General features: G+C 41.7%; 1 protein-coding gene across 1 annotated transcript; it reads right to left on the bottom strand.

Annotated features, from left to right (window-relative positions):
• Positions 1–10,666: 10,666 nt before the first annotated feature.
• On the bottom strand, positions 10,667–15,539 carry LOC118785638 (hemopexin-like). The gene is made up of 9 exons (XM_036540457.1): positions 15,482–15,539; positions 13,896–13,991; positions 13,529–13,683; positions 12,988–13,141; positions 12,453–12,665; positions 12,132–12,227; positions 11,694–11,824; positions 11,127–11,274; positions 10,667–10,893 (listed from the first exon to the last, which is right to left on the bottom strand). Exons 1-9 carry the CDS (start codon positions 15,537–15,539, stop codon positions 10,667–10,669), a joined length of 1,278 nt encoding a protein of 425 aa, XP_036396350.1.
• Between the last annotated feature and the right edge of the window lie 5,065 nt (positions 15,540–20,604).

Genomic DNA, 20,604 nt, shown 5'->3' with positions numbered 1-20,604 from the left:
ACTGATCCCGACTGACACACCTTCACCCAGTGGACAACTCCCTTGACCCTGACCTTCAGTCAGTTTATCTTGACAGATGGGGGGGGGCATAGCTTTATGCCCCAGATGGACATGACCTCTGGCCTCCAGACCCCTACACCGAACACTCAATGTGTCCATGTGGGCATAGAGGTGGAGCAGATTTCCCATGACCACTAAGACACATCTTCGGCATTAAAGCACTCCTACCTCCTTACCCTCTAGGTTGGGTAACACAGTGAGGATCAGGTTACAGTACCCTGGGGGCAACTCTTCCTCTGCTGTGATTTTTTGGAGTTCTTGTCCCTCTCAGTTCCTCATTGGGAATTTTTCTTCATTATATTTGTTGCTGAGTGACTACCTGAATTATTTGAAGATGCTGTTTAACATTTTTAAGCCTTTTGTCTAATCTTTATCCAGCCTTTTTCCCCATATCTAAAACATAACTGTCCAAATTGTTGCACAAAAGATAAAAAATACCATCTAACTTGATTTAGCATTAGTGGATTTGTTCTTCTGTCTGTTTTTCTGGTTTTCACTTTGTTCAGTGGATTTTTTTTATACATTGTGTTTTCCATTGCCAGACACGGTGCAGGCCAGGACATGTAGTATCTTGGAAAATAACTGCCATTCTTTCACAGTGCTAGATGTACTAAGGCAGACAGGACTGAATCTTTAATCCTTGATTCCACTGCAAGACATGCAGTACACAGACAACAATCCAGAAGGCAGACAATTAGCTTTTTCCCTCTTATCGTCACAGCCCAAGGAAAGTCAGTTATTTCCAACTGACTCTCATTCTGCAAATAGTAAATGTAACGGTAACAGTAGGGACAGCAAAGGGATGTACCATACTTCTTTTCACATTTTGCTGGAATGGAGGCCCTTGTGACCTCTATTTCTATAACATATTAGCAAAGTTACTCATATTTAGGTGCACAAACACAAATATCTCGCTAACACAATACTTAAACACAATAACAATGCTAAACACAATAACTAGCTAACAGGGCACTGCTAGTGACTACCCCTGAATTAACAATGACAGGGTGGATGGCATGGGATGTCATGCCAGACCCAACCAGATACCGTATTCAAGTGTAATATTGGCTATGGAGTAGTCTTAAGTAAGGTTTGCCTCAATGCTTTCTTATGCACAAATAAGTCTGAAACAGTACGTCGTTAGATAGCTAGGTATTGCTGTTGACCTTGGAAGCTAGTTAGCTACTACCACCAAATTATACTGTATGTGCTACCACAACAAGCTTTGAAATAGATTGCCAGATAGCCATCAATGTTATTTATGCCACTCTGTTGACTTTGCTTTGTCAAAACCACTGGTGAAGTAATAGCTGGTGTGTGGTGCATTATGATTTATTTTTTCACAATGTTCATGACTTATGTGTGCATCTCTAGTGTCAAGCAAAAACAACATGCATGTGACTGTCATAAGCAGCTACACAATACAGAGAGTTGACCCATACTCACCAGACATTTTAACACTTGACTAATCCATGTGTCTGCCAAAAGGTTTAAGTACTCATGGTTATCGCAAATGAACATGATTTATTGTCTCTTTCTTCTTAGTCTTACCCATTTTTGTCTGCACTCTGTGTGTTATTCCTCTTGCAATTTTACATTGTGTCCTTAGTTTCTTATTAATGGCTTTAATTTTGATCTTTCATCTGCCCCTGGTAACTCAAGCAAGTTTCAGTGGCCATACAACCCAACTTTAGTGTAAATTTAGCTGATAATCTTTGAATGGGTGCTGTCTCCCTTTTCATGACTTGTTTAGAGTCTGGTGTATAGATGCTCTTGCCTCAGGCCTGTGACATGTACTACTGTGGTAGAAACCTTTTGGGCAGTATTTTAGAGCACAGCATACTGGATTTGCAATACTTGAATTCCACTCTATTTGTAGTTTCCCATTGTACAATGGTGTTCAAACGCATAAGCTCTAGCAAAGTGAGTATACTGCTTTATACCAGCTAGGTTTGGCTGTGCTTTGACTACACCATGATTCCAGTAAACCATATTACCGAATACATGAAACATAGGTCTTTGGGGGGAGGTGGGTGAAGGGGATGGAAGGGGCGATAACCAGAGCTCATCAGTTCCATTCAGTAATGTGGCAGGAAAAGGCAAAAGGAATAGAAAAGAAATGGAAAAGAAATTAAAAAAGGGGGAAACGGGAGGGGGATTATGGCTGAAAAGGAAGGGAGGGGAATAAAGGCAGACAGGGAAGTCACGGTAGTGAAGCAACATGCATTCAGCATGGAATGAATAACCAACCCTACACAGCCATATGCTAATGACTGCCACCATTTAGCGCCACAAATTCACAACTCCCTTCCTTGTTCTGTTTCTTTCTTTCCCTCTCTCTTTCTCCTGGCCTAATTGCTGTGCCTCTCTCTCGTTAATAGAGGGGCTCTGTTGTGAATTAAGCTCCATATTGTGGCCTTTTTCCCCCTCCTCCTGCCTGTTGCTTTCAGCCACCTTGCGCACATATTGGGCTTGATTCTGTCACTTGCCCGGTGTATGCGTATGTAGATTGGAGGCTCCACATTATCTGCCAATGTCTGTATGCCCCCCCCCCCTCCCCCCCAGAGCAGGGCTCACACTCCAGCCCCCCTATCTGTCTGGAACAAAGCTCTCTCACCGTGCCTCCTCACCAACACCACTAGTGGATACTGGGACCCCATGCTGGGAGTAACAAGGCCTCCTGCTGGTGGGGAGGCAGCCAGGGTCAATGCTGGGGTATCCGGGCATTGCAGGCAGGGCACACTTCCTTCAGCACAGTTGCTACTCTTAGGCCACAATTGTTCATCCCCTCCACATTGACCAGCTGCCTCTGGTCCTGGGCTACAGCACATATTGACAGGAGAGGAAAGAAGCTTGGGGGCACATGGGTTTGTCTGAGTGTGTGTGTGCGTGTGTGTGTGTGTGTGTGTTTGTATGTGTGTGTGTGTGCACGTGCGTGTGTGTGTGCGTGTGAGTGTATGTGCATGCACGTGTATGTGTGGCCAGCAGTTTACTCGAGGTGGGAGGCGCAAGGGACACAGTTGTCATTCAAACCAGATTAAAGGGCTAGAATTAGCCATGGAATTGAACAATGGTTTTACAGGCGATAAAAAAGCACCAGTCAGTGGGCTGGGCTCTTAATTCTGAATAGCAGAAAAAAAAAACAGAAAAAAGGTTAAGGAAAAGAGAGGGACTCATTTTGGCCACCTATGGCCACCCTATACCAGAATCATACAGCCTTCCTTGCAACCTTCCTATGCCTGGCAGTCATGTGATCTGCAACGTTAACACCTGCTGGTCCAGAACAGCAGTCACGTTGTAACTAAGAAGATATCACACATGCTTTACTTCCCAGTTGACGAACTCTGTTGAATGTGACATAGTAGCAAGGAGCAGGACTAATAATGAAAAGGTTGCTGGCTTGATTCTCAGGTGAGCCACAACTGTTATACCCTTAGGCAAGCTACTTAACTTGAATCACTTAAATATCCAGTAAATATGCAACATAAGCATAAATTTGTAACATTTCCCTTAAAATTACAAGCTGTGAACGTCACTAAGAGTGGGAGTGTCTACTAAGCAAAAAATATAGTGTGAAATGTACCTGCTGATTGACAGTGGAATGGTAATGTAATAGAATTGTGAAATAATTATAATTCTAGCTCTAAGTGGAAACAACAAAACATTGCTTAATTATTGTTTCTACATACCTCTATCTATAACTGTCTCTTTCAAAAATTCATTCAAAATTCCATTTGGAAAGTGAATGTTTTGAAGAATAAACTTATAAAAATGAAATAATGCTTAGAGTAAAGAACATGATATTATAACTGTATTTGTCTAATGAAATGTTAAGCTTGATTCGAACCGAGATAGGGACCTCTCTATTCAGCAAGTTTACAACTGAAACGGAAGAAAAAGCCGCAAAAACAGATGGCAAGCAAGACAACGCTGTGCCGCCACGGTTTCCCGAAAACCCGAACAAGTGGTTGGGAAATCAGAAAATGTGCTGTCGGCCGGCCGGCACCTCATCTCCCCTCGCATGCCTCTCCCTTTTCTGCCGTGCACTTGACCTGATGCTGCGGACCGGCCTAATCCTCTGATCAGCATGCCAGGGAGGCCCGCAGCGCGCCTGGCCCAGCAGAGGGAGAGATTGTCTGAGGCACTTGTACTAATACACTGGGGCCTCGGCCTTTTGTGGGCCCACCCCCGAACTCAATTCATTTCGGAGCTGGGAAAATTAGACAGAAGAAAAAATAAAAAGTAATTGAATGAATTGCATTTTTCGGTACATTTTGTATTATTCCGATAATGAAACGCCCCCATTCTGCAATTGTGTGAGGCTGTAAAGAGCGGCGTAGAGAGTGAACGAGAAAATCCCACTAGCATCCTCCTACACCAGGTCCATACCCCAGGTTCAAGTCTTTACACATCGAGTCAGACAAAGGGGGAGTGAATGGCCCCGACTTTGGGAAAGCAGGGGTGGCTTGCGAGGGGGGAAAAAAGCTTGGCACACAAACACTTAGCACTTGTTCCTACCAGGGACTGCGCTTGCTCCAAATCCGCACATTTGTCAGAACAAATTGGCCGGGCCCTGAGGTCTTGTTTGCCTAGCCCCTGGACAGATAGGGAAAGGGGGTGCGAGCAACACAAAGCCCTTCCAGAGAGCAGGATGTATGGGAAGGAAATAAATTAACTCCCTGGTCTGAACTCTGGCCTCTCTCCGGACACTCCTCTGCGTATACTGTATGTAAATGTCAGTTTAGATATTGGAAAATTGAAAAAAACACAATTCTAGATTCTTCACCAGTAAGGAGCTGCCAGTCATCCTTTGGTCAGAAAGTGTCTGATAGTGTATAACTGAAATGTATCACAAAAATTAAGTTGCACCATGGATGAGCCACAAACAGACAAGCGTGTTTCAGTCACTTGACTCCTCTAAAGTCTGTGATTAGTAGGTCCTGCAATCAAAAATGTTTTATAACTATATAAAGGAGACATAGGAACTACAAAAATCCATATTAAGAGACAAAGGTTTTTAGTGCTATGATTGAAGTTCAGTATTCCTGCAATCCATGCTGAAGTGTGATTTACCAGTTTTAAGCTTCAAAAATCTTTGACTTGTTTTGACTTGACTATATTTTTTCATTTTTTTTTTTTTTAAAAACAAGACATGCAACAGTTTTTGGGGTCAATTTGATCCAATGCATCGAAATGCATTGTATTTAAATTCTGACAGTAAATAGGGTAGAATCATGCTTTCTGCTGTTCCCACCTCCAAATGTTCTCCTCAACCCCCCCAACCACCACCATCACCACCATCCCACCATCCCCCAAAATAAACCCTCCTCCACATCCTACACTCTGTCCAGTGCATAATACTGGACCCTGCTAAACCCAGGGCCAAATGCCACCATTGATGAATGCCTCATTTCTTTTAGAGACGGCCACTGTCCATTCAAGAAGTATATTATGCCCAGAAAGCTTGGCAAGTATGGCAGAAAGATTTGGGCAGCATGCAAAGCCAAAACAAGCTATGCCTATCACATGCAAGTGTACACAGGCAAGCCAGCTGGACGAGCACCTGAGAGGAATCAGGGGACGGGGTAGTTCTGGACATGGTAGATAGATGTTATTACGTCCTGTCCTTCCTGATATGAAAATAAGACAAACGTGCCCATGCTAAAAATAAATCAGAAAATTAAATATGAACAAATTATATCCATAATATGAGATTTATATGCAGAGTAGAATGAAATTTGAAGCATAATATTCATTTTGCATCACAAAAAGTAGTGCTATTGAAGCATAATATTCATTTTGCAACACAAAAAGGAGTGCTATTTTTAAAGTAAATATGCAGTAAAAAAGTATAATTAAAATACATATACTACATATAATAATACATATAATCCAATTACAAGATAAACATTAATACAACCTTGTGTGAGCATATACCCCTGCAGTCAATATGTGTCTCTATAGACCCATGCAGCCAGTATGAGTACCCAGCCCACCAGCTCACTCGTTTAAGTCCCTAACTCAGAGGATTTGATAAAGTTTCATGCAAAACAAAAAACAAACAGCTTTTTAGTGATCTTGAACTTTGAGTTGGGTTAATTGGACCCATAACATCATACAAGGGTTATGGATTTGCATCTATATTCCTTTTTCCTTCATATTTCAATCATAATGACACGGATATAGAAAATGATACAGTTGGCATAAATGTTTACCCACATAACACAATTATGAACTGAATTATTTTCATTCAAATAGTTTCCTTCTGTGGAATTCCCCATCAACCGGAGAGACATGGGCTTGGCAAATCATTAGTCCCTGGCAGGTGAAATGATAGCACAGGGGGGGTGTTGAATGTAATTAGTGAAGCAGCATACTGGACGTGAGATGTGTGCTTGGGCTGGTGTTATATTGAATGAGGGGAGGGGACACTCAGGAAATGACAGCGTGATTGGGCCATGTTCGTTACTTCCACTTTGACCAGTGGCAGTGTAGCGTGGCGCCACACAGACGCTAAACCTTGAGCTCTATGACTAATCCTATTTGCCCTTCCATGGTCTTGTGACATCCCACACACCCCTGAGCAGAGGGATATCCCGGGACGGATCCACACATGCCTTGTTCGCTGGATGTCTTGTAAGACATCCCAGCTTCGCTGCCCATCTGGGGGAGAGCCCCCCTCACAGCGGGGGAGTCAGGATGGGGTTAAGGCTGGGTATCCAGGGATTTAGAGACCAAACACACCTCCTCTGCCCTTGTGCTCCCCCATGCCTAAAACAACTCTCCCAGGGGCAAACAGTGCAGCACTGAGACACAGAAGAGCATAAGTAAGTTAATTCAGCACAAACAGAATGTTAAAAACAAGCTGTAGGCGGCAGACTAATAGACTTCAGGATGAGCCTTGAGAAAGCTAAAGTCTTGTTCAAATTGTGTGTGATGTACATGACATTATCACAAAAGAATTGTATTAAATAAATGTGTCCTCTTATCTGTGTCATTCCCAGCATTTTAACCAGGAAGAAAATGAACACTAAGACAGTATCTACAATGGAATTGACAATATCATCAGCACACAAACTCTATTCGAAAGATAAAATGAGGGAAATGTCATCGCTGGCTTTTAATCTAAAAAAATAGCATTACAAAGATGATTTTAGCCAGGCAAAATCTGAGAATGTGGAAACTGAAATCCTTGCTGTAGGGTTACGCTGTTGGCGCTGCCAAGTTGTTATCTCCCCTGAACCCAGAGAAACACCAGGCACAAGTGCAGAGCTCTGACCCGTGGTCCACACAGCCAGCAGAATGGTCACCAAGGGTCCAGCTGTGGCAGATTTCAGTCGCTCGACCTTTGAACTTTGAGCTGTGACCTGAATTGACCACTCTCTCCATTTGCAGGGTCAATAGGTTTCAGAGAGCTGCAGCTCATGATTACAGTGCTGGCAATGATGACATGATGATAGTATGGATTTTGAAGGTGCTCAGCCATCAATATGATGGAAATGATGGCTGAAAATAGCATAGATTTCAGAGCACAGAGATTTAAAGATTCCTAAAAGATAAAGCATCGTCCAGAAGGAGAAAAATAGCATGTCGTGCAAAACCTTGAAAACGATTGGCATAGCAATACCCCATAGCATGAGAGCTAAGCATGAGCAAAAGTGACCCACACTGAGTTTGTGGCACAGACAGGGGCACTACATTTTCATGGACAGACATTTGTTTCTACTGTGAGGGGGAGAGAGATTCTCCAATCCTTCCCCTGACCACCCACCATTATCATTGCTAAGCCATAACTGCTAGTCAGTTGCTGTGTTAGAGACTCCCTTTCCCACCCCCTTCTCACTCTCAATCTCTTGTTTTGTAATGTTAGGGGAGGAGGGAGAGCCCTTTTTAAGTATCCCTACTTGATTCCCCTCTCCTTTACCCATAGCTGATTAATCTGATACATCTTCTGCCATCTTTTAATTAAAACCAAAAAAAAGAAAGTTGTTATAATTTTCTGCACATATACATACTTGTGTGTACTCATTTCAAGCAAAAACATATCCAAAAGCCTTGAAAAAAAAGACAAAAAGACAATGGTGTTAAAGTCACGTATGCAATTGACCTTATAGCTGGTAAGTAAGCACAGCTGAAAATGATGCTTAATTGATTGAAGAAATAAATGTGCCCTGTCCTTGGCGTGGTGTCAGCTCCAAGCACAGAAAGATAAAGCACAGTAATGAGCAGCCACTAAAAGGGCATTTTATAACTATTTTTGTAACTTTTCTATGATAAATCACGATGCAAATCTACAATAAATATCTGAATATATAACACACCTACTCTGGAGGTTATATGGTAATACTGTGAATGTAAGGCTGAGCCATGCTGCAAGCAGCAGAAAGGATTACCTGAGGGTCATGTAAGTAAGTCTGACCAAAAACCTTTAGCAGGGTGAAAGAATATTGATTTCAGAGCCCAAATCAGCCAAAACAGTGACAACAAAAGAGCTTCCAAAGAAAGTAGCACGTTGTTAAGAACATTCAGTCCCTCTGGGCTCTACGGAAAACTCCAGCTCATCATGAGTTGATTAGCTGGTCATCTAGGTATGTTTCTATTTGGTGAAAGGACCAAAACATGTAAAGAAACATCTCATTAGATAATGTGTATGTTTCAATGAAAAACTGACATCTGTGTAAGTGCATGTGTGCCTAAGGTCAGTGAGTAAATGAAATACAATTACAGGCACATTAATTATTACCTATTATATTGGCCAATATTGATTGGGTAAAATTTTTATTGTGGCAGCTAGCAATAAGTTGTGGCTAGCTAACTAGTCACTGTGCCTACCCTATTTGCAACAAGCAACTTTCAAAGTAATTTTGAAATTACACAATGAAGTTATATTACCCTGTCTTAGCAGCGAGTTAGTTTAGTCAAGTTCTCACGGATGTGTCATGGCATCAGATCAGAGTTGTGGGGACTAGCATTCAGCAATTGAAACTGTCTGTTGGTTTTAGTGATATACTATTTAGAAAAACAATTAGGACCTAGTAATCTAATTTTGATCACATGATCACAAAAGCATGACAGGGTAATGATTTTAAATTATATGTATAGGCTATGTCTTCCCTGTACACTGCTGTCCTTTATTTTAAGAGTACCTTTTAAAGTAGTTAGCTAGCTATCTGGGTACATTCATCATTTGTCCCTTTCTGTGCTTGATAGCACAGATGATCATTTGTTTTGACAAGTTTTTTTCCCCCCACACAACAATGTGGCAAGAGTTACCTTTAGTCCCACCTCGGATTTTATTACATTTATGGTGTCATGTATGCAATGGAAAGCTCCACTGATTCTTTGTCTTAAGAATGATTGCTTTGAGACATTTGTCTCGGACACACAACTGATCTACCTGCGGTCCCACACCAGCACATGTTATCTTTCTCTATGAAAGAATGTGAATGCCCTCTATTGGGCACTTTTTGAAATTGCATTGAAACATCTCATTGATAAAGCAGCAGTCCAACTGTATTTCAAAAGGTGACAACAGTCTCTCAATTTACTCATTCTTATAAAATATCCTTAGCCTTGACCATTGACAGCTATATAGCAGATGGTATTACAATTCCCAGTGATCAAACTGTGAAGGAGAGGAGGTTCTAAAACAGTGCATGATCTGGACCATAAAGCACTATGGTTGGAACCAATTGAGGAGTAGTTCTGTCCATCTGCAAAGTGATGCAAGATACTTTTCAGAGGGATCAGAACAGTTGTATCAGCTCTTTCTCAGTACCAAGCCCTGCTTGGCAAACATTTTCAGCTGCATCATTTTTTATAGAATGGGCCTATTATCATTCTCAATGTACTGTACATAGGCTTATAATATTGATTCAGTCTAGCCTATCATTTTAGCTTTTAACGTTTTGTTAAATTATTGAATTATCATTTCACTTCAATTTTCAACTCTTTCTTATAAAACTTTCTCATCAATATTCCAGCTTTTCATCTTAAAACAGTGCTCATGAAAATAGTATACTTTATAAACTGATGTCAAGACAAGGAACATGTTTTAGGCAACAACAATAACGTTTTCATTTCTTTACCACTCACTCAAAGATGATACAAATGATATGAAACTCAGTAAAGTTTTATTTTTGTCAAAATATCTAGAACAACAATGTAAGTAGAGGTATAGAGGACTGTGTAAGCTGTGTGAGCAGATGGTAGAAAACTGTAGTGGCTCTTCTTCACAGACAACTTTCCAGTCACCGAGATTTAACTTGAAAAAACAAAGCTGAAAAAGATGAAAGCACTGTGGTACAAAGATGGAAAAATGCACAAGATACAAAATGAGGTGCAAAATGTGCCACTATGTGCCTGTGTGTGTGTGTGTGTGTGTATGCTTGTGTTTATGTATTTGCTCTGTGTCTTATACCTATATAGACAACACCACCTCAAGATGTGGTGTTAACTTGGTTTCAGGTCAGTAAACAATATGGCTGCCTTCTTAACAAATGAGAAACCCTTTAACGGCATCCTGGTGACCTTATTGTTCCCCAGCTGAAAGCATGGTAACAACCCACCATTTAAGCCCTGCCCTTGCTACTGTGAGACTGCTGCCTTAATGATCACAGCCCAGCAACTCCAGGGAGATCTTGTGAGGCTCAGGCCGGATCCTGCTGAAAGCCAGGAGCATGGGGGTCTCATACTGGTAGTACTCGGGTCCCACAAACACTTTCACGCCGTCAGGGCCGCACATGGCCGCATCGATTTTAGGGAAGGGAAGGTGAGACTCCTTGGCCACCGCCCGAGGGGTGGCGGACAGATCGACATCACGCATCTTCTGCCCTGGAAGAAGACAAAGCCAGAGGCGGGCTTTTCAGTGCAGATGTTAATTTACATTGCATAACCAATGGGGCCCTCCCCTTCTTGCTTTGAGTTCAAAATTGTACTGGCCTTAAACATTTAATCTTGCGTGAAAGCAGGTAAGAACAAGCCCACCCGATCGTTAATGACGGTCACAGCCATGTCGTGTGGTTAGTAATCTCAGAGCATATGAGCATATGGGTAAGCACATGTACCTTGTATGACATGCACTGTGGGGTCCTCTCCGCACACAAAGGCAGCATCCACGTGGCCCTCAATCCCCAGCTCCTCTTTCAGGGTTTTTGGGTACCCCTGGATGAGTGTGTAGTGCGCTGCTGATTTGTAGATGTAAACTTGATCACCCTAGTAAACACACAATTGACATAATTGCATTACAATGATACAATGACAATACAAAGTTAATTTTCACAACTACTGTGATTGTTGCTCAATTAAATTTATTTTCCAGGTAGACACTTAACACATTTCTGCACCTGTTTGCTGTGATGTTGTTATTCACTAACCCTGTGATTAGACTGTTGGGCACAGGTCCTGAAGGTCATATGTTTGAACCTCCAGTGGCACACAGCTATTACACCTTTCAGCAAGGCTTTGTGTGAAGTGTAAAACTGCAAGCACTACATGATACTATCTGTCGCATGATAACCAAGATCTAAACTGTTTGGATAAACCTGTCAAATAAGGAAACCACAAGAGGTAATGTAAGGTTTTCACCTAAAAACACCTAACTTCCCAGTCCATGATTTCTTAACCCCGCTTACCTTGATCATGTACAGCTTGTCATCATAGGAGAAGACGGCATCCAGATCACTCTTCACATCCTTCCAGACATCTGCGATGGCGAAGGCGTGCCAGCCGTCCCGATGGGTGTCCAGGCGCATGTAGAAACTACCTGAATGAGACAGGCACGTCGGGGAGAGCGATGTAGGCAAGTGCCCGAGGAGGCGTAAATCCCCACACTCATAAACATTCTCACTGCTGAAAGCATAGGCCTTTCACAGTCAAACGCACGTGTGTGTGTGTGTGTGTGTGTGTGTGTGTGTGTGTGTGTGTGTGTATGCGCATATTAGAGTGTTTGTGTATGTGTGTGTGTGTGTGTGTGTGTGTGTGTGAGCACGCTTGGGGTGCCATTCAGGAAAAAAAGAAATCTTTTGTATTTTGCTCATCACTGTTGGTTAACCGGCTAACTGTGTCCTCACCCCTGAAGGCATAGGCCTTTCCAAGGTCGTCAGTGGTGATGGCGTCCAAATGGACGTGACTGCAGCGCTCCCTCTCAGTGGCATCACTCCCGTGGTCTGTGGTACAATGACAGCAATGCAGCGCATTGGAAACAACCCTTCTGCCTACACACGCTGAGCTCACAAAACGGTAAGGTGTTCCCGCAAACACTTTTTTTGAGCCTTGCTTCTTCTATTTTCATAGGGGCTTCTATTTCCTGATGTCATAGGGATTACGAGTTTTTCACAAATTCACAGTGGTGAATGACGGTGTCAGCGTTAGTTAAATATTCATCCACTTACCAAACTTGGGGCACCTCATGAAGTAGTTGCGGGTGTCTTTGGGGTACTTGCCAACAACAGACCCGGTAACTGGGTGGAACTTAGTGAACTGGTGACCATGGAAACAGTAGTGGCGCTCAAGCCAGCGATAGGCAGCTGTGCAGTTGGGCAGATGGGCCCAGTTCCTCTGCTTCACAGCCTTGGTCTTGATGTCAAAGTGGTATACTTTGTTTTCTAGGAAACAGGTAAAATGCTCATCACTGGCTACAGGTTGGCTACATGTTTCCGATAATGCAGTATTTGAAGAATATTCAAAACATGGCAGTTCATAAACATGAAAGTGTATAACTGATAAAGGATTGGAGCAGTGATGGTGGAGTTTACATTACACTGAATTTTTTTTTTCTCATAAATTTCTCATAAATTCCTTTATCTTGATTCTGAATTTTTGTTCAGATATCTGGCCCAAATAAGAAAAAAAAACATCATTTGAGCCCTTTCCTTAATTAAAAAGAAAGTTTTATATTTTTTACACAGTTTAATTGTTATGGCTGACCCTTGAAGAAGATGACAGAGTCAGTGACACACTCGCCCTTGGGACACTCCACAGCAGCGTCCAGGTGGGTTGGGATCCCTGGGAACACCTCCTCAATATCCTTGGGAAAACCGCTTTCCAAGGTGTGGTTGTAGTAGCTGAATACCTTGTCATCCTACAGTGACAGTGGGTGGAAAAGGGAACAGGGAGTGATGTCTATACTCTTAAACATAAGATGATTCAACATAAGACATACAAGAGAAAAATCAAGTTATGTTTTGTTTTGTTTTTTTTTGGTCAAATAATTACAATATGCGCAATGTAATATCAAAACTGCAAAGAGTAACAGCTTCTGTGTATGTATGCATATTACATTATTGTCTTTTAGCAGATGCTCTTATCCAGAGTGACTTGCAATTTTATTCATTGGTACAGTTGGATGTTTACTGAGGCAGTTGTGGGTTACATACATTTGGATAACATCTACCAGAAGGATGAGGAGAAATATGAAATTCCTACAAAAAGAGGATTTGACAGCAGAAAGGGCACCAATGGACCATACCTGGAAGAGGAAGATGTGGTCGTGGTCCTCGTGGTCTTCCTGGTGCATGCGGAAGGCAGCGTCCACATGTGCCAGGTGGTGATGGCTGTCCATTTCCTGGAAGGAGCTGTTCAGGAGCTCTGAGGGCCCATGGAAGCCCTTCCACAGGTGGTCACCTGGGCACGGCCAAACGGCAGACCAAGACATGTCTCCTTACAGGTAACTTACGGAATTAACAACTGAATTTATACATTCCTATATCAACATGAAAATAAATACTCCCCCAAAGTGACAAATGAATAAGGATATTTGCTTGGGCTAAAGTCCACAGGAAATTATGAGCATGAGTTTAAATTAATTTATAGAAATTATGTTGATATATAAGTACCCTTGAAGAAGAAAGTGATTCCCTTCTCGTCAGGGGTAATGGCATCGAACTCGATTCCCTCACAGCGGTCAAGCTTGGCATCAAGGTGGGGCTCATGGTCATGGTGAGGTGGGTGGGGCGTGCCCTCAGGGTGACCCTCATGGTGACTCCCATGGTGATCTGGCAAGACCAATCAAATTCTGGATGAATCCAGTGACTCAGTTACTTAAATTGGATTGTACTTCTCTTGATTTATTATTTGTATATATATATGTTATTGCGGTACAAGCAGTACAAAGAGAAACAATGTGCTTATCAATTTTGAGCATTATTTGAAGCAGTTTGGAGTAGATTGAAACTCTGGTAAGCATTCACAGCATTGACTGTTTTGTCTTATTTCTCTAATAATCAGCATTATCTAACAGACAGCATGAACCTTTTTTTTATCTCTAGGGTTTTGAATGATAGGAGCCTGCTGTTTTGTGGGGGGAAAAGAGCAACAGGGCCCTCTTGTGGACTATAGTGTTATGACATTTATGACACAAGAGTGTTCAGTGAGTCATGTCGCAATAGCAATATGTCCAAACCCCATTTACAAGCTTGTATTTTGTCTTTTTAATTTTTCACTGCACCCAAAATGAATACGTCGTAAATCGACTTTAATAACAAGATGAAACAAAGCTTCAATATGGAGACTGAGAGTGTCTCACGTCACACTTACCTCCCATCATATCCTGATGGTGTCTGTGCAGAGAAGAAGAGAAGTATTCAGAATTCAAGGTGCTGGAAGATTCTGTCACCTCTCACCGCTTGCAACAGTGCGTGGGGAGCCCTTATCAATGTGATCTTGTGCTTCTTGCCTGGTATTACACTGTGCATACTCTAGAGTAGCTCTGTAAATCTCACCTTTATATGCCCATTCTCATCAGATGAGGACACAACAGCAATACACATCATAATCCTTATAATAATCACAATAATATGACAAAGAGAGGCCCATCCTCTGTCAACATCTGCTAAACATTGCAAGCAAATAACACGGGTTAGAGAAACCATATATTTCTTGTTCTCTGAATGCAGACCTGTGGTACACAAGCTAGTTTGCAAGCCATTCTGTATAACCTGATGGCTGATATGACAGGAGGAAGTAACCAGGTAAAGAGTATGGTAGGTAGGCTGCTGATGGCATTGGGATGAACTTTGTAGCCACTCTTTTTCACTACTACCCGCTGTTCCATAGTGTAGCTAGTTGCGAATAAAGCATGGCCAATATGAGTCAGCCCTTTTGTTATATGATGCGCAAAACATAAATGCACACATATTAAAACACAGGGTTGTATAATGCAGTAATCTTTGTAGCCTTTGCTGCGGGTAGTAGTTTCTGTCCTGACTGTACATAATAATTTTTTTTTACAGAGCAAAAGATGAGAGGCAGGGGAAACGGGTGAGAAGAATTCTTATAATGCTGAATTCCTATAAGGATAGAACCCTATGTGTGCTGAAGTAGGTTAGAGGTTGGAGAAGGAGATTGAGAGAAAGAGTGAGGAGAAACGCAGCCTGTCAGAGCAGGATGGAGGAGTCAGAGGCATGTGATACTCACGGTGGGGCGGGCCGGCCCAGAGCCAGGACTACACACAGACACAGTGTCTGAAAGAGGGGCCTCATGGTGAACAGTCCTCTATGTCTACGCTCTGGAGAGACTAGAAGTGACCAAGGTTCCTGGACTTGAGCAGGACTGGCCTTTTATACTGAAGCCGCCCGTGGGGTGGGCTGTTTCATTGGGGCATGACATGAGGGAGGATATGGAGGGCTCGCCCCCAGTTTACCCAGAGGTCGGGGAGGGAGTACATGTGTGTACAGTTGAAAGAAAAGGTCAAGGTAAGCCACCGTGCTCTGTGAGCAAAAGGCACAAACACAGAGTGAGAGCCACAGAATAATATCATGTTGGATTACACAAGTAATCCTAAACAGAGAAATAGAAAAAAAATTTCATGTGAAAAATTTCATATTCCCATTGCTAGTTAATTTTATAATATTTGTCTCTAACTGATACACCTGCAGATCGGCTCATGGGCTGCATACATACATTTCATAGAAGCAGCAGTTAGGATGATTACCAGAGTTTGCAGGTATTCATCATTTTCTATAGAAAGCTCCAGTTTTTTCCTGTGAGTACTAGCTAGTCAATGTGTGAACATTCACATTTCATTGGAAGTGATGTGTTTCACAACTAAAATCCATTCCAATCCAAGCTAATTACCATATTTGTGGATTTTAGCCAGGGAGAAATCTGATTTAACCTTTATTTTACCAGGAATGATCACATTGAGGAGTCTCTGCCAAGACAGTGGTAAAACAGTTAACAGTGGATCAATATATGAAAATAATAAGGAAAAACAAAATCTGAATAAGGAGCTTAGAAGTGCATAAGGAGAACTCAGGCATTATTAGGCTAGAAGCAATCAGTAGCCAAATGTTCTTTGATCAAAAGTTTAAAGTCATGCAGTGGTATTAAAAAATCATGTTGGATTTTATTTTGTAGTTGCTCCCAAGACCAAGGGGCAAAGTAACTAAATGCTTTCGCACCAAAGACAGAACCAGTTTGTGAACTTGTGAACAAAAACAAACCCTGGAACCTCAAATCATTTATTGGGTGCTTGTCGAACCAGGAGAGAACAAAAATAACAGAGAAGCCCGCTTACGATTACCTCAGAGGAAGATGCACCAGTGTTTTTTTTTTCTTTTCTGTATGCTGTGAAGGCAGACCAGCTGTTTGATACAGATAGCAATAGGTAGAATCAGTGACAAACCTCAGTGCTACAAGATAGACTGTATCAAGTATGCTTAAGCAAGAAGTAGTGGCATGCGTGTAAATTATATCTCCATAATCAATGACAGAACAGAAGGTAGCTAATTGTTTTCTGGCCTGAAAAGAAAAAAAACTATGTTTATTTTCTACAGAAGAAACCCGTTTTAAATTCTTTTTCAATTAATTTTGTAAATTATGTACAGGGAGGTTTTCATCAAGGAGGAAGCATAGGTATTTCTATTTTTCACCTCTTAAATTTGTCACTGTAATCTGTTTTTCAATCGGCATCTTTGAACACCATTAATTTGGTTTTGTCAGCTTTCAAAACAAGTTTCAAAAAGGTCACTGAACAACATTAAAACCCTTATGTAATTCTCATCATAGCCTACTTGTCTAAGTAGGAAGCGCAAGTCTACAAAATGGCATCATCTGCATAAAGGTGTCATTGCCCACATTGAGACGCAGACTTTTTATATATAATGTACAAAATCAGGCCTATTATTGAACCCTGAGAAACAACACTATCTGTGTCAAAAAAGTCAGATTTTAAATGATTAAGCGTGACATATTGAGTTCTTTCAGACGGATATACTGATGTAAGATATACTGATGTAAGAACATTTCTCTAGTTAAGTCAATGCCATTATCTAATTCTGTAACTCAGTCCAGTGTGTATTTACACACTGGATTGACACGGTGACCTGATATTGTATTTCTTCTGGCCATGACCTGCTTTACTAACAAGCCATATATTTACATTTCTGAACCTTTATGGTCATGAACCATGTCACCTTGTTATTTTGCATAACTGCGCACATATGTAACAGACCCCTAAAGGTATATAAAAATACGTAAAGACCTCTGTAACAGACTAGAAACAGATCCTTTCCCCTAGAAGATATTTCTATGAAAAAGAATGCAGTGCAGGAGGTGATACTGTATCATTTTCCATCAAAGTCTGCTGGAAATATATTCTCACATGAAAGAAATGGTGGAAAAGGCGTCAGCAGGAGCGTGTGGGGGAGGGAACACTTGAACACTTCACATGAAATATTTTCGGAAAGATTTAGAGACGTGTGTAAAAGGGACTGGAATGAACTGACATTCAGCTGCCACCAGCTCAGTACTGAAAATGATAAACTAAATATTCATCAAATTTGACTGACTTGCAAAAAGTGATGAATCCCATTCACAGTTCAGAGCTGAATATATTTGCATTGATATGCTGTTACAGGCTACTTCTACAGTTCAAGAAAGAAAACCGTCGCTTCCTTGTATAAACCTCTCCTCAGTTCCATCTAGAAAATTTTGATCCCTAAGCAAAATGCTTAATCAAAATGTATATGCTAGGGTCAAGTCTAATTCTGTCACAGAAAACCAATTGTTGCAAAACATTGAATAAACATGAAGGGTATCCTAAAGTGAACATTTTAAGCCTCAGTCAAAGCAAAAAGGACCTCGCTGTGTCATGGGATACTTCAACTAAGTCATTCCCCACTGACCTCAGGCGTGGAAGTAACCGTCATTTAACCCTCAAAGTCATTTAACCCTCTGAGAGCTGGTCTTGTTGGAAAAAAAAGCCTGTGGGAGATGTAGCTTTACACCAGGGAAAAAAACTAAGCTAGAATATATTGTGTTATATCCTTCAGTTGTTGAAATCAAAGTTGGTGTCTACACTGGTATGGGATATGGGGTATGCCCTGCTCACCTGTATCTTGGTAGATGGCATATCATAGCTAATCATGACTCTGCATGATACACTTCCTCTGTTTGAGTAACATTGGTCCAGTATTGATTTTATTCTCATACAAGGTTGATTCTTTCAAGTGCAGTTAAAAATTGGACAAAATAGATGTTTGCATTTTTTTTCTCTGATTTGATGTGAACCAAATTCTGACTAAACATGGACTGAAATGTACTTGAATATTCTGTATTTATTAAACAAACCCATTATTTAAAAAATATAGATTTGTTAGACTTGGGTCACAACACGTCACATGTACACACTTTCTTCTGAGTCTATTTATTTGTACATAAATAATTCTCATTAGCAAACTGGAATGTGTCTGTGTTACAGAAATGCATATGGTATATAAGTCACATCTGCAATGCTGTATTGTTAGTCCATTTCCATATAGTAAGAAGCCTGTGACTGATATGGTGCCTGTAAGAGTTTAAATGAGATGCACTGATATCTCCATTGGCTGCCGGGGAGCTGATTGTACTGAATGTGCCCAGATTTGTTAAAACTACAGCAGTGCTGCATCTGCTATACAGAAATATGATGAATTAATATACATTTGTGTCATTGGCTGTTATTTCATATTTCTTGCCAAACAATATCCCTATATACATACAGTATAGCTGAGTCGCAGGCTGGACAAAGCAAATCCAGCCATTTGAAATAGACTGGATATTTGTGGGCTCCGTACTGTTAACTTATGAGGCATGGAATTTATTTGCTGTCAGTTTGATCGAACAGTTTGAGTTCACGTTAAGTATCAGATTTCATGCCTACCAAGCAGACATGAAAAATGGGAATGAAAATTGACTCTTGCTGTGTCAGTGCATTAAAAGCAATAATGCCATTATAATTGATCTACTACTGCTTAATATGCTGCATGTCATTGATCTCCAGTACTTATTCTCACACACTTATTGCTGGACCATATGCAGTGATAGAGATGGGCTGAAGGTATATATTGATCCTTCTCTCCTTTTTTGAAACCCGCATGTCCTTTTGTATTTTACATCTAAGCAGTTTGACCCAAGCAGTTTGAGCTTTTCTGCCAGCTTTGGGTGCTTTAATATTCTGGAATCCCAAGCATTTTGCAGTAGGATTCTGTTTTCTTGTTTGTGTGTAATAATAATCATGTGTTGGGTATTTAGGGAAAAAATCTGGCACAGCTCCTTCTCTTTCGTTCTGGAAGCAAAGGCACAGTGTGAAATGTTGAATGACTGCATGCCTCTGTGTGTGAACTTTGACCTCCAGCATCCCCTTACGCACGTTCTCTTACTTTCTCTCCCCCCCTCTTTTTCTTGCCCTCCCTCTCCCTCTCTCTCTCTCTCTCTCTCTCTCTCTCTCTGTCTCTCTCTCTCTCTCTCCCTCCTTCTCTCTATCTCTCCCTCTGTTTGCCTCCAGGTCTCCTTCATGCCCTGACATGCTTAGCAACCAGAGGGGTGGAGAACGATGAGGATAAGAAAATGATGAGCAGCTGAGAGAGAGAGAGAGAGAGAGAGAGAGAGAGAGAGAGGAGGAGGAGGATCTTCTTGGAGAGAGGGAGAGAAAGGACACATGAAGGAGGAGGAAATCCAGTCTGAGGCTGGAGAACAGAGACTTACAGGGAAGAAAATGACTTTGCAAGAATGGAGAGAGTGATAAAAACAGAAGGAGGGAGAGAGAGATTGGCAATAGAGCAATGGTGTGGTGAGCAGAAGGACAGAAATACAGCAGAAATCAGATTGTGCCGTAAAGAGAATGCCTGTGGTTACCTCTCTCACACAGAAACGGCATGAGCCCGACAATCCGGGGAGGTCCTGAATGGAATACTTGCTTTAGATTTGTCCCTTTTTTTCCCATGGATCTGAGGACGTAGGTGCAGCTGCCGAGGCTCCTGTTTGTTCTGCATCCCTTGTGAAGGCGGTGGAGGGACCGGTGATGTTTCCACACACCTGACGGTGAGTTCGATACTCTGACTCTCTGATACGGCAGTGAGGGAGAGGCAAAGTCATCGGAAGGAGTTTTAACCCGGAGATCTGATTCCCGCGGTCACCTCAGCAACAGAGAAGGCGTCCATCCACACAGACGGTACAGCGTGTGATTGAGGCTGTGGCAGCACTGGCGAGTGAGCGCTATCAGATGCTGTAGAACATGCACATCCGGGCTTCTGGGTTTCCTCCAGGCTGGCTCCCGGAGGGTCC

This window comes from Megalops cyprinoides, chromosome 11, assembly GCF_013368585.1.
Source record: "Megalops cyprinoides isolate fMegCyp1 chromosome 11, fMegCyp1.pri, whole genome shotgun sequence".
In the NCBI taxonomy this organism is placed as follows: Eukaryota; Metazoa; Chordata; class Actinopteri; order Elopiformes; family Megalopidae; genus Megalops; species Megalops cyprinoides.
The sequence above is the reverse complement of the archived record's forward strand: the minus strand, read 5'-3'. Positions and strand labels throughout refer to the sequence as shown.